Below are 14646 nucleotides of genomic sequence, written 5' to 3' on the forward strand. Positions count from 1 at the left end.
AAAGTTGTGGGTTTTTTTTTTTTTCCTTGTTCTTAGTTCAATATTGCTATTAACATCCTTCACAGCAGACGTCACTAGAAGGAGATAAGTGCCCACCCTATATGAAGACAGTACTGAGGAACCTTCTGGAAGGACAGACAGTTCGAGAAACTCCACCAGCACCCCTGGGTGAGTGAGAGCCACGCACAGCCAACACCTGCATTGGAAACACCTGTGACGGGAAATCAAGCACCCATGGGGCGGAACCAGGCCATTCTGAGAGAAACGTGGGTACCATCACGACATCTGCGAGTGAGGAGCCTCAGAAGCAGCTCTGATTACCTTTGCTGGAGCTGCTCAGACACCGGCCCACCATCTCCCCCGCCGCCGCCGCCGCCTCCCGCTCCGCCTAACGCCCCTCCGGTGCAGCACTTCCCGCCCGCGCGCCATTTGTTCTTACAGCGGCCGCACGGGGGCAGTCAGGTGCAGAAAATGGTGCTGTTTGCTGCGGAGTGAAGCTGGTAAACCGTGAAGGGAGGAAAAAAAATCACTGCAGTTTCAATTTAGAGAAGTTTCTTAGAAAAAAAAAAAGGAGCTCACGAGAGGAAAGTATGAAAAGGTTTTAGAGCGATGAAAACAAAGCTCTGCACAAAATCTGATCCTCAGCCAGCGTGGCAGCTGTGAGCAGACGTGACCTTCCTGAGGAGAATTTCTCTGCTGTGAAGGAGGCAGCTGCTTTGTGAGGGAGGAAACCTTATCAACAGAGCCTAAAACTTTGATTTTGTCCGGAAAAGACAGTGGGCGAATGGCAGTAAGCCTCCCTGAGACATCTGATGGAGGCTGGGATGCCCGAAGAGCTTGGGCTGGAAGGAGCTCACCCACCCGAGAGCGCTCCCAGCTTCACGCAGCCGAATGCCACCTGCGTCTGGGCAGCACAGCCCAGGGCTCGTCAGCACAGCTGCTGGTGGGAGCTCTGAAAATTATGGCCTTGTGTTTTCGATCTAGATGTAGAATTGGTGGTACGTTTCTATGACTGTTGCTTTGTTCAGATCTCAGTTTTGCTGAATGCCCATCTCAATGTGACAGACATTCTAGGAAGAGATGAAACTCAGAAGGATGACAGTAAACATGTGAGGGAGGCTGGCAGGGCTGATTGTGCCTTATCATAATGGCCTCTCCTCCTGCACAGCCAAGATAACATGTGTCCCTGCTGCTCAGGGACCGCTCACTGCAGCTGTAACGTTACACAGGTCTTCATTGCCTATAGAGTCAAAATATAAATATTCCTTTAGGTACTGATATCCGTGATCTGAAATACCTAACTGCCAAAGATGATAGGAAAGATGCGAGTAATGATTTCAGTTTATCAAATTTCTGTAATGCTGTCCAGCATACGGTATACAGCTTGGAGAGGAAAAGAAAAAAAAACACACAACGCTTTCTGCTACGTTGATTGGGTAACTTGTTAAGTTCATCCTTCAGTGTTGACTCTTGGATGCTGCAGTTAGATAATTTGCAAATTCAATTTTTGTTCACAAGCTTTCAATTTGCCTTTGACAAGCAAAACTATTCATTGATTAAAACAAAACCCAAGGACATCTGAGCTGAAAAGGTAATAATGTGTCACTGTTCCCTGATATTCCTAATTGTTCTGCAGAAAACTATGATGTGCATGATTTTTTTTTTTTTTTTAAGAAAAAATTACATGTTTTGATTATGTTTTGTCAGTACCGCATCCCATCCACCTGTTACAACAAGTGAACATTACTACCTGCTCCCAGTATTTTCTTATGTGTTCTGTGCAATAGGTTTGATACTTACAATAAATGTATCGATGTGAGACTCTCATCAGTACTTATTTACTGGTGGATGTGAAAGATGGGGTTATAAAATCAGCCACTCATTACAATGCAAAATTTGTGCGCAAGGTGTGATGGCTAGCTCAGTTTATCTAGAGCGCTGCAGTTTTTGCTGCCTGTTGAAACGCACCTGTTAGTAATGACGTAGTATTTCAAAAAGTCTGTTGTGTGAGAATTCTCAGTAGAGATTCAAATTCTCAGAATTTTCCCTTTGCAGAGTTGTACTGCCTGTGTGAACCTTGACTGTTAACAGCAGTATTCACAGATTGTTGTTGTTACCTAGGCAACCACTCCAGGTTCCCTCAGAGCTCTTGCTTTTTTTGTTCTAGGATTAAGATTTAGGTGCTGCCTTTGGCTGATCTTACATGTGGGAGTAGGGAGTAGTACAGTTTTCACAGGTGTGATATTGATTAACATTTTATTTTCTCAAACAATAGTAATTTCAGCATTTCATAAAGGATGGCAGGATTACATGAATATTAATTTTGCTAAATTATAGTTTCAGTTTATAGTTATAGTTTTCTCAAGGCAATTTTAATTCACACAATAGACTAATTGAATTCTACTAGTTTTGCTTTTCTCTATTTTTATGCAGACTAGCTGTAATTCAAATGTGCTTCTCTTGTCCTGAATACTACTATGGATCTTTTTCACTTACTTGATGTTGTGTTCTTGGTTTGTGACTGATGTGTACCTCAAATATAAATGGCAAATATGTTGCTATTTACTGTGACTTCCACAAAGACCATAATAGCTATCACCTCTCTTCTCTTGCCTTGGTCTTTGTGTAGATGAGTAAATTGCACCGAGGCCAAATTTTACTCAATGGGTATGACAGAAGGAGGGTTAGAACCACATCAGCGTGGTTCTAGGTGAACATTGTGAGCTCCTCTCTTATCTTCTTGAAGCAGATGCACATAAATAATCCCAAATTGAAATGATTCTAAAACTCAGATGAGGAACATGCATGGAAAAAAGATGAAAACGAGAAAACAAAGTTTAGCTTGAGCTTAAGTGATTTCCTCTGTGGGAGGGGGGAACCCACAACCTTAAGAACCTTGTAGTCTTAGTGAGGTACAAAATCAGGAGCTCAAGTGGAACTAAGATCTGACCAGACAAATATGGAATCTCCCTATCTTTGCGTACAAAAATTACATGATGTTGTCTCTCCAAGCACTTATTGTATTAAAATATTTTAGAAAGACAGAAATTTGCTTTTCAAAAAAAATAAATAAAAAAATAAAAAAAAAATTATAGAACAAATCTTCATTGGCATGAAGATAGAGTTCCTAATACGGCACAGAATCTTACATAGAGGAAAATGCATATCTGATTCACATTTCACAATATTTCAAAAGTTTTTTTTAGAAAAGGCATACTTTTTCTAGTATTTTTTAGCATTTTTTCAACATGTTTGTGAAGTGTTTGAGTCCTACAGAATTTATGTTTACGTTGAATGCATCTGTTATAATTTCTGAAAACGTCCCAGGATTAAGTAGACCACTTTGCTTAATATGAAAAGTACAAAATACCTTTTTGTGTGTATGAAAATACAAGAATCTCAGGCAGAAACCATTACATGTGGATTTCACCAATACAATAAGAAATAAACCATTGAGCTCATTTTTAGAAATCGCGGTCAATAACTACTACTGTGTTAAATATGTTTGTAAGGAGAATGCAAAAATGCACGAAACATGAGTAGAAATTCCTGATTTTTTTAAAAAAATCATTTATTATTTTTATAAATATAGTTCTTCTTGGGAAAGCCCATTTTGCTTCAGGAAATTTATGAAAGTTTTCAAGTACAGCTCAAAATCTGAATAATATCTGAATTCACTACTTGGGTAAGATCTTTTTTTGAAGCATTTAGTCTATCTTAAATCTTAAAAAAATCACTTCAAGAATAATGGGAGACAATGAAACATAGTTCTACTATGAAAAAACTCCGTTTTCAGGAGGTCAAAGCCAGGGTCTTTTCTCTCTCTATCCATGAAAATTTGCTTTTTCCTTTAGAATAAGAAGGTAAACTGGGATACAAGTTCCTAATGAATAAAGAGGAAGGTGTGAACGACCTAAGTTATTCATGGTATTTTCCATAAAATTTGTTCCTGTAGGAGAGCATTAGGTCTCTTATGTGAAAGTCAGAGCCAATAAGGAGCAGAGACGTTGAATAATCATTCTTCTCTGTAACAGGCTATTGGACACTATGCAGCTTTCAGACTTCACCCCCTAAAATTTGACTCTCATTCTATTTCAGTAAGTCAAGACTTGTGGAAATTAAGAATCTAGGCACAACAGAGATACGATATAACATGTCATTTATTTTATATTGGGAATGTTAGAAAACTTACCTGTATACAAGGTAACTGCTCTCTTTAGTGTGCAGCTAAGTTTTTGACTGCATATGTGACATTAGGTTAAAATAGGCTGTTTTTCTCCAGGTAATAACCTGACTTGAGAACAACTGTTATTGATTGCAGTATGATAGTAATACATAAGTAAAGGTATGTGCCTGTTGCTTTATTCACTTGTCCTTCATAAGAGCAATTTATTAACTGTTTAAGGAATGTTTTCAAACAGATTAGGTTATAAACAGCATTTCTGTTATGGCAGTCATGTATCAAACAAAGTACCAATTACATTTCAGTTCAAAATCCTGTATCTGAGTTTCAGTATCAGATCTCTGTAGGGAGAAGCATTAAATTAAAAAGTTGAGGGATTTTTGGATGGAACAGGGAAAGGGCATTGGATAGAATCTAGAGACAAAGTGTAATATACTGCATGATAAGAGATACAATTGCTCTTGCTACTGTTATTAGCATTATAGATATTAGTAAGACATGGTATTAGCATTTGCATGAGCTTTGTAGCACATAGTAATTGGTAAGTGCTCCATGTTGCATTGTCCTCGAACCTAACTGACGAGATCACATAAATACTAAAGCTGGCCTCTGTCACTGTGTGCTCTGAAGGAAAGTTAGCAGATGTGGTAATCTTTTGTTTTCAGCTGAAAATTTTGTATTTTTCCTCTCAGTCATCTCATACTTATGTTAAGGTTCCAAAGGGCAATCCCGAACTTCTTACAGCCCAAGAACTCCAGGTTAAAGAACTGGATTCCCTGAATATTTAAAGTAATTGGAAAAAGCGGATCAAAAGTTAAAAACCAATTTCTCTCGACCTTGTAATTCAAGAATCCATTCTGTTTTCTTCTTTACTTTTCTATTCTGTTCTTTTAAGCATGTTCTTACATTGGCCTTATCATAGTGTTCTCTGATTAAATTTCTGAATTGTGTCCTTTTCTGGTCCTGTTCTCTCAAAATAAATTATCTGTGTTCTTGCATGTCATTTGGGAATTTTGTTTTATGATATAAAGAGGTATTTGTATTTTGAGTTCTACACTTAAACTGCAGAGATCTACTGTTCCACAGTTCTTGATCTGGTCTCCAAGAACTGTCAGTCTGTCTCCCTGAAATGACAAGAATGTGCCTACCACCATGATCTTTTGTCTGAAGTTTGTATCCCAAGTGCTGATCTCATGCCCAACTATCAGAATTGACTTAAGCTTTACAGGGAACTTGTTCTCATCTCCCTGTGGTGGTCTCACTTTGATAGACAGCTAAGTTATGCCATGATGCTCACTTAATTCCCCACCTAAATAAGAACAAGTGGAGAAAATACGGTGAATAAAGGCTTTTATCTCATACTTTAAGATAAAGAGAAATACAATTAAAAGTAAAATTAGTAAAAGCATGCAGAAGTGATGGGAGAAAGCAAATATTCTCTACTTCGCATCAGCAAGTGTTGTTCAGCTTCAGAAGCAGGCCTTAATACATGCAGCAGTTGTTCAAGAAGGCACTTCATAAATTATATAATACTTGCAGAGATGTCTTTCTTTTGAAACCATTTTAAAGTCAGCTCACAGCTGAATGCAAACTGAAGATTTCATAGAGAATTAACCTAAGACCACAGATGAGCAGAATACTTTCACAGATGGGTGTGAGACAACTGCCTCCTTCTCACTGATCGCATAGATGTTTCAGTTATTAATGCCTCCAACACCACTTCATTATAAACAGACCAAAAGTGGGGCAGGGACATACTGAAGGACTTTTAATTGAAATCAGTGTTTGAGACAAATAAACAGAGTACTTGATTTGGCAAAGTCAATATATAAATGAAAACTGTATCTGTGCAGCAGAATTCCATGCTTTAGCAAGAACAGACCACGAGCAGAGGGTGAGTTTCTAATTAAGAGAGAATTGCTATGGTAACCAAAGGTGGTCACACATAACTGAGCGTGAAACCACATAAGGCTTCTTGACAGAGATGTCTGCATATATTATCTAACACATTTTCTGTTTCTTAAATAGAATTACATTGTCAGATCAGTCAATATTTTCCAGATTTTGTGTGCTCCCTATTTAGCAACCAAAAAAGCATCTCTGCAGGGCTCCAGTGACAATTGCAGCTCTTCAGCACCCTTCTTACTGCCAAGGCAGCAGAAGTCTAGATGCAGCTCCCTCATGAGCTAACAAGCAACAGGAGAGAATGATATTTACAGCGTGTTTGTCTGAGACTGAAGGAGTCTCTGTTGGTCAAATGATGTCATAGATGGCTATGGGTAAAGACAGGCTTGAAGTGAAAATTCTCAGCAAGCTTACCCTTGATCATGGTTCAAGTGAGATACCTGATCGTGTTTCTTAACTGAACAGAAAGGTACAGAGAAGCAACATTCAAGGGCTGCTTCAAAAGCAAAGCTTCATAATTTATTACATTGGTCCATGACATCAGAAGCAGCTACTGGTAGGCTAAATCCTCCCACCAACATTTCATTGCCTTTTGTTGCTGTGCGACAGAGAGCAGTAGAGGGGCAGTCTGACAGAATGGCGCCTGGCATGGAAGTGAATATGAAGCAGGTGTCTTTGTGGTTTTCTCAGGGCAGAATGGATTCAGAAACAGGGTGGATAAATAGATCAATTTCTGATGTCTTCCACTAATGCAACTGAGAGAAGCTCTGAGGCTTGATTATGTCAAAAACATATTCAGGGTCTTAAATTACCCTTTTTCAAGGTACCTCCTACTAGCAGTGGTAATCAAGGTGAATTGTATTGGAGTTTGTCTTCCAAGCCAGGTACTATGTTGACATAAACTTCGTACTAAAATATGAGTTAACGTATTTTTTTGCTTTTCTGTTTTCTACAAACTGTGCACATTATATGTTCTGTACCTTTAAATGACATACTGGCTAATCATTAGTCTCTCTGCATAGCTGAAGTGACTGCTCACCTACACTGACAGTGGCACCTGTACATACATCAGAGCATTAAGGTGTCAGGAAAAATGTCTGACTGAAAATAAGTGAAAACTCTTTGTACTGCCAATCCAGTCATATTTTGCTGTTTCTGCTTGTCCATATTTTCCCTTAATTACTTATCAGCAGGGGTTTTGCATGAAGTGATGTGGTCAAAGAAATTTTCAATTACTACGGAAAAGCAGAGTATCATATTCTGCTTCTGTCATGCAGAGAGGAAAACTTTGCCCATGCTGATTAAGTACAGCAGCTGGCAACAGCTGTTATTTGTTAATTACTGACATATCCAGAGGACCCTATGGCTTGACAGAATGCCTAAAAGATGCATTATTTACTTTGTTGCATCTCATCATGGAACATAGGGTGGCAGTTTGATGTAGTATTGTAGTACTGTTGTTTTTGTTTTTAATATATTCCTACTCTAAATTCCTGACTCCTTTTTCTTTTGTTCCTTGACGCATCAGTAAGTGTGCTTTCTTTTGTTTTCCCTTTTTTTCTGAAATGCAATTATTGTGTTTTCTGATGTAGTAAAATTACGGAGAGGTACTGATGCATCATTTGCCAATTCATACTTTTCTTTTTAACTCTTAAAAAATATCAGCCAGATGGCTTCTTCAACTACTAATCATGTCCAATATATTGTTTGAAATTAAAACATGACTGCATCTTATCAACTGCTTGAAGCTACATGTACCACTAGATGCACAAAACTGCATTTTGTCAAAAGCCTACTGGAGAATTTGAGCTGCTTCAAGATAAATCCAAGTGAATAGCTAAAAATGTATGCTGCACAGTATGAACGTGTATCTAATGCTCACATCTGAAAAACACTCCTTCAAATAGTTCAGCAGTTTAAAGAGTATGGTACAAAGAACATCCAGATGTTTTTGTGTCACAGTTATCTCTACACCTATCTGTGTCCGTGACAGTGGAACAGCAGGCTCACTGGTCCAAAAAGGGGAAGAGGGAAAGGAAAAAAATAAAACAGCAGCAACAAACAGATGGAGGAACATTAATTTACCAATTATAACAGCAGAAACACAAATTAATTAGGCTTGGAGCTAATAAGTGAAATAAAAATGAGATACTTTCTGAAAACTTCTGAAAGTTCTTACTCTGATCCATCAGGGAGCAAAAAGAGAAATGGAAACAGAAGAGCAAAGTTTTCTGGGAGCTGTAGTACATTTCTTCTGAGACTCCCAGTGCACTAAATGATGTGATGATGTGGAATAGCGATATCAAAAACGACAAAACCACAACAGTCAAGAAACAGACTTGCTTGAGTACATCAGTGGTGACAAGATTCATATTTCTGATGAAAATATGAGGTGTTACTAACTCTTAACTTACATAACACATGAAATTGGGAAACTTAATATTCATAAATTAGTTTCCTAGTAGAAATTGAAATGTTAAAACTGTCACTGAACTTCACACACACACCACAGACTTAATTCCTGGATGAACTAGCTCTTGGAAAAATACAAAGGCAGATTTTATACGTGTGTATACATACACACACATATAAATACAGACTAGTATTACCATGGCTAACTCTTTTCTTTCTGAGTTATCCCAACCATTAAAATTTTCTTACAAAAAGCTCTATGACATGAAATTGAAATCTTACCGTAACGATAATTCCCAATAAAAGGCCTTGGATGTGACAGCTCTGGTACATGCAAGTTAGAATTATTATGAAGAAGCCGATCTTATGCAGAGTTGATGACCTGGAACTCAGACACTGAGAAAAACATTTACTGTGTACTGAATGTGTGCAAAACAGCACTGGGAATAAAATGAACTATGAATTATTTTTTTTTTAAATAATGTAATAGTGACAGTCAGCTGAAGCACTATTTATCTGGCTCTTACTAAGATACCCTACCAGAGATTTTAAAAAGATTTGGATGTCAAAACATCACTTTGGTGTTTTGTCTTTTTTTTTTTTTTAGTGTAACTAATTAGATTTCCATGTAGCAATTGTGTCTTGAAATTTTTTAATTGAATTAATCAGCAAACTGTCCTGTGAGTACAAGAATTAACTAAGACTATGGTTTTTTGTTTTTTTTTTTTTTTAATTACAGCTTTGTTTGTTAGGTGGAAATTGATTAAATATACACCACAACTTTAAAACTATCCTCTACAGGAATAGGAAGCAGCCAAATCCAGCAGCTTGTCTTCAAGTGACATGGAAGCATCTGACATTGTGAATTGCCAAATGCATCATTTCTCAATAAAATAAAGAGCACGAGAATAGAATCAGAATAATGTGAGTTAGAAGAGACAGTTAAAAGTCATCTAGTCCAACTCCCCTGCAATTGAGAGGGACATCTACAGGCAACCCCTGCTCTGCCAATAAATGCTCCTTCTAATAAGGTGACATAAGGCTTCAACAAATTCAACAAAAAGTCTGATGTCTAAGTATATAATTCTCGAAACTCTGAGGAAAAAATGAACAGATCACAGAAGCGTTTACAGAACAGCTGAAAAGGCCAAATAAGATGTAAGCATGCTGTGCTTCAAATGTTTTTTTTTATTTTCATCTTGATAAAGTAGTATATTTCAACCAAATTACAACAAAATTACCACAGATATTAAAAAATGCAAGAAAATACTTAGAAAACTATATATATAGACATTTTCTTAAAAATCTCTAATGTAAACATTAGCATAACAAGTTAAAATAGTATTACAGTTTATTAATACTTAGGTGAGTGCTGTACACATATATGCTTTAGAATTAATACAATCCTTTTTACAGTTTAACAGGAACACTGAGATTTCTCCTCCAATTCAGAAGGGAAGTCAAGCTTCTTCACTTTCCTGCGGTTTGGTCCCATACACAAGATACTCATCTCAGTTTTCAGGAAAAATGAAAATGCAGCCTTTCAGAATTTTTACGTTCAATCAAATTTGCATTCCTGTAATTTTTAGTGTCCTAAATTGTTGACACTGCTGAAGAGAACAATTGCTACAGTAATTTCTGTAATGACAACAGACATCAGCTTCAAAATCTTATTAAGTAAACTGATTCCTCCTACATGGCAGTGCAATATATTTGTTTAGATGGAGCAAATATATATATACATATTTTAAAGTCCCGATATTTGCAGCAATTTGTAAATTTGGAAAATTCATTCCTCTCTAAACAATTCAGTGGTGTTTTCTAGTATAAATTCATGCAATTATTAAGCAAAAGCCTGCCATTATCATTAATTAGAAGTATCTTCTTACTTTTGAAAAGAGATTTTATAAACAACTGATATTATCTATAATTGGACAATAAAAGTACAGTTAGTACAGAGTAAGATATCTGCAAGAAATAAATAAATGTACAACGTTGGAGCAAGTTTTTCATCTTCCATTCAATATGTGAAATAGAAAACAAGTTAGCTGATATTTGTATAATTTGTGTATGTAATTTCATACATTAAAATGATTCTTTCAATACATAACACTAAGAAACTAGTAAAAGGGCTAAATATTCCATCAAATTAATATTCAAGGTAGTAATACAACACGTTGACTGAAATACCCTAACATACAGAAAAGGAGAAAAAAACCTTTATTTCTTGAGTTTCTATTCTTATTAAGCAACTGCTCCACAGATTTCTCTTGGGAATTATAAGCAGATAACTGTATTTCTATCCACAGGTATAGATTATCTGCCCTCAGAATTACTAGATACTGGATGAAAAACGTTTTGACATCACAGATGTTGTGGAGTGTGATGGTTGTACCTTTGAAATGGCATGAAACTTACAGCAGAACTGTGATTTTTGTCCACTTTGAAACAAAGAGAATGACATCCATATCTGAAAGTATTAACAACTGATTCTGTTAACAAAACACCATCTTCTTAAATCATTAATATGTCCTGATGAACAGTATCATTAGTTCACTTGGAGCTCATTGAGTCTTACTTATTATTAGCTTGCTGCTCTGAGTCACTCAACTCCATTTGCTAGCGGGTTCTAATGAATTAATTTAACAGCTACCATGCTGATGTAGACACACCAATATACACACTGTTTTATAAAATAAAACAAGACATTTTCTAACAAAAATACACCTTAGCACAATTAGGTCACAATTTTGAGCCAATGGTCTTTAATACCGCTATGTCCTTTAAGTACTTGTAGTGATTCAGTCACGATGGCTTCAAGCAGATTCTATAAGACAATACAATTTGATTTCAACTACCACATCAACAATATATTTCAACAAAAAGTAACTGGCTTTGAGATTATTAATTTTTTAACAATATGTGACTTTATGAATGTATCAATGTAATACTTTCTAACTACGCCAATATGTTGCCTCATTTAAACCTTGGAATTTATTTTTATTATTGAAAAACTTGATTTAATGGAAAAAGCAAGGTCAGTATATTGCATTCTCTATAGAGTGACAGAATCTCTAAATAAATGAAATTCTGAAAAAACATGGTCAATATTTGGATTAATACTGATAGATGATTGCATTTGCTAAAGATCCAAGTCTTGTCTACCCTGATTTTCTTAGAAAACTGTTCCTTTTGTGTGTGACGGGAAAGCAGCATTAAAAAGTAATGCCATTTTATTTTGAATAGACTCTAAAGGTTGCAGATGAGCAGCCCTACTAACTTAATATATCTAAAGATAAAATGAGAACAAAATGAAAGTGATACTTCAAATTTCTAAATGCCACACTGTAGGCTAAAGCTTGAAGGAACAACTGCTGGGATCAGACTGGCCTGGGTCCTGCATTGTGTGTTCACAGAGACGTTCAGAGCAGGCAGAAAGACCTGGCTGAACCCATCAACTCGCTGTGCAGCAGCCACAGACAAGATCTAAGGACTTAAGAGCACTCAGCTATTATAAAACTATGAGACTTGTAAAAAAAACAATAACTATATGCTACAGAAATGACAATTACACACATGGAATTAGGTGACACAAGAGAAACTGGTACAATCATCCAGCTGATAGAATCTTTGCTGCAGTTGCAGCTATTTTACATGAACAATATATTGGAATCCTTAATGCCAGCAAGTCATCCTTTATTAATTGTCATTCCTGATTTTGATGAATAAACAAAAAATGGGATTTGTGACAGAGAGTTGTAATTTTATAAAAGACAGCATCTTAGAATGTTCTGAGGTGCTAAAAATTTGAGCGTTCATGTTCCCAGGCATCTTTTCACAGTCATGCAAGTATTGCCTTCCCAAAGTATCCAAGTGAGGTGGGAAATCTGACTTGTGAAGAAAGGCTTAATTCAATTATCTTGAGATCAGATAAGCCACAGGTGAGTATTTAAATGGATTCGTAATGCACCCACTACACTACCTTATATCACAAACACTATTTGCAGGCTGTAATCTTAGCAGCAGATAATTCAGGTGAAGTTAATAAAGAACAAACTGTACACAGTAAACAAGTTCAGAATTTTTGTGTAATCTACATATATTAAAAATTCATAGAACTAGAAAAGAAATGAACTAGTTTTAAGAGTCAAATGTAGATCCAAGAAAAAAATTCCTCCTTAGCAACTAGAAAAGAAAATTAAATCTGGATTGTGCAAAATGAGTTTTCTTACCATTTGCAACTTTCGGAACAAGAAATCCTTTAATTTGTGAATTATTTCCTGAAAACAAAAACAGCTTCAAACGACAAACAGGTACATTACAAAGGATTTAAAAACATGCTTTCTTTCAGATTTGCTTGCAATTCATTGTTAATGTGGATGTGTGTCATATTTGTACTAACCAAGTCTCTGTTTTCAGAAAAGTGAATTCAGATTTGTTTCAGAGTGGGACCACCATTACAGCTGCTTTTCCTTCCAATGAAGGCAAAGCTTACCCTGCCAGCATTGCATCATACTGAAGAGTTTGGAGAGGTTTTGGCTGACTTGCTACTGGCTTTTCTTCCTTCTTCAGTAAATATTTCAGTTAGACAAGACACCAACAGTAATGCATCTTTTAATTAAAAAAAAAAAAAAAGGCTATTTTCCAAGCTGCACTTTCAGATTTTGTATTTTGATCCAGCGCACAGACACTACTTGCTGTTCTTAAAGCACTGATGTAAAGAGTCTGTTATTAATCATCAATATGACTTTTTTTTTCTTGCAGGATAACATTAGATTTCAGTATCTACTGATGTGAGAATAAAATTAATAGATACTAAAATGACAAAATACACAAATTTAAATTAACATTATTAAAAAACAAAACTTCAGAGAATAAGGATGTTCTTACACAAAGGAAAACCAGAATACAACTGACACACAATTGACACACAATTGACTGCCTACAGCAGAGCAACTAATGGATACTGAACTGGATTCCAGTTAATCCTTGTTTGAACTTCCATCACTTGTAATAATTCCTGCTTTTTTTTTTTTTTTAGTTACTCTTACAGTATTACCATAGCAGAATACTGTTCAGTGTCAGATGAGTGGTAACAGGCATAACAGGCACTTTCATTACAGGTAATTCTTAATTATCACCACGTGAAGTGTTCTACAAATGAAGAGTATTAATTCCAAACTCACAGTTAATATGAGGGAGTGCCCTGTAGCAACAGTGACAAGCTAATAACAAAGTATAACCCAAGACTTGAAAACACCATTTTGTACCATGCTGATTTTGTGGTGGTTTGCAGGAATTAATGATATTGCACCCAGCCTTAAATCAAGACTGAAATTTCACTTAAAAAAAATTATGATATCTGATTTTAAAGAATTACTTGCCACAAATGAAATCTATTGAAAATATCAAGCTAGAAACATAGAAAAGCTGTTTTTCCACCTGTACCATTTTTCCCTTGTCATCTACTTTGTCAAGTTTTTAAAAAACCCAATAATAATTTACAAAAAAAAAAAAAAAACAACACAACAGTCTTCCCAGTCTTTCTATTTACAAGAGGTTATAAATTAGTGAGGTCATTTAAAGTACATTTTACTGACATAGTAAGTAGTGATAAACATAGCTGTTCTTTCAAGGAAAATTGTCGTGATATAATACTCATGTCTGAACCAGAAAAATGAACATGTGCAAATGAAGACACAACAACACAAACAAGGAATTTGCTTGAACAGAACAAAGGAGAATATGTGCATTGAAGCTTCACAAAACAAAGGAAATGCTTACAAGTGTGGTGAGCCCTGGTGAAGAGCCCTCATTCTGAGAAAGTGATTACTGACTTCTAAAGAACTTCATCAAGATACGACCCTTAGTAATGAATGTCTTTTTCAGGATTTAAGTTGATGCAGCTGTAGTCTCTTCAGGAGCTTAAATTATAAATACAAGCTAGGAAGGAATCACAGAGCAACTTAAAGTACATAGTGCCAATATTCAGAATTAGAAAAAGGGTCAAAGATCACCGCTTTGAGGTTCCAGACTTCGTGGCTCTCTTTGATGGCTGCGAGACAGTTTTGGGAAGCGTGTAGTCACTCTCAAGCAACTGCTTTTGCTTACTGCTTCTCCAGAAGGTGGAACATCACTAGGAAGAA

At 36.2% G+C, this 14646-nt stretch overlaps 1 protein-coding gene and 1 long non-coding RNA gene across 3 annotated transcripts in view; both read right to left on the minus strand.

The window, feature by feature from the left end:
* Nucleotides 1–4259, minus strand: part of LOC125700969 (uncharacterized) — a 75434-nt gene extending 71175 nt beyond the window's left edge. The window contains exon 1 of the long non-coding RNA XR_007380117.1: nt 322–4259. This is a non-coding gene — a long non-coding RNA (uncharacterized LOC125700969). The remainder of the gene's footprint in view (nt 1–321) is intronic.
* An 8853-nt stretch (nt 4260–13112) lies between these two features.
* Nucleotides 13113–14646, minus strand: part of SNX29 (sorting nexin 29) — a 77435-nt gene continuing 75901 nt past the window's right edge. Inside the window, exon 17 of one of the 2 annotated variants that reach the window (XM_048962338.1) lies at nt 13113–14636. In XM_048962338.1, coding sequence (XP_048818295.1) covers nt 14507–14636 — 130 coding nt within the window. In that variant the 3' untranslated portion in view covers nt 13113–14506. The remainder of the gene's footprint in view (nt 14637–14646) is intronic. The other variant, XM_048962337.1, reaches the window with a different exon arrangement.

This window comes from Lagopus muta, chromosome 15 (assembly GCF_023343835.1).
Source record: "Lagopus muta isolate bLagMut1 chromosome 15, bLagMut1 primary, whole genome shotgun sequence".
In the NCBI taxonomy this organism is placed as follows: domain Eukaryota; kingdom Metazoa; phylum Chordata; class Aves; order Galliformes; family Phasianidae; genus Lagopus; species Lagopus muta.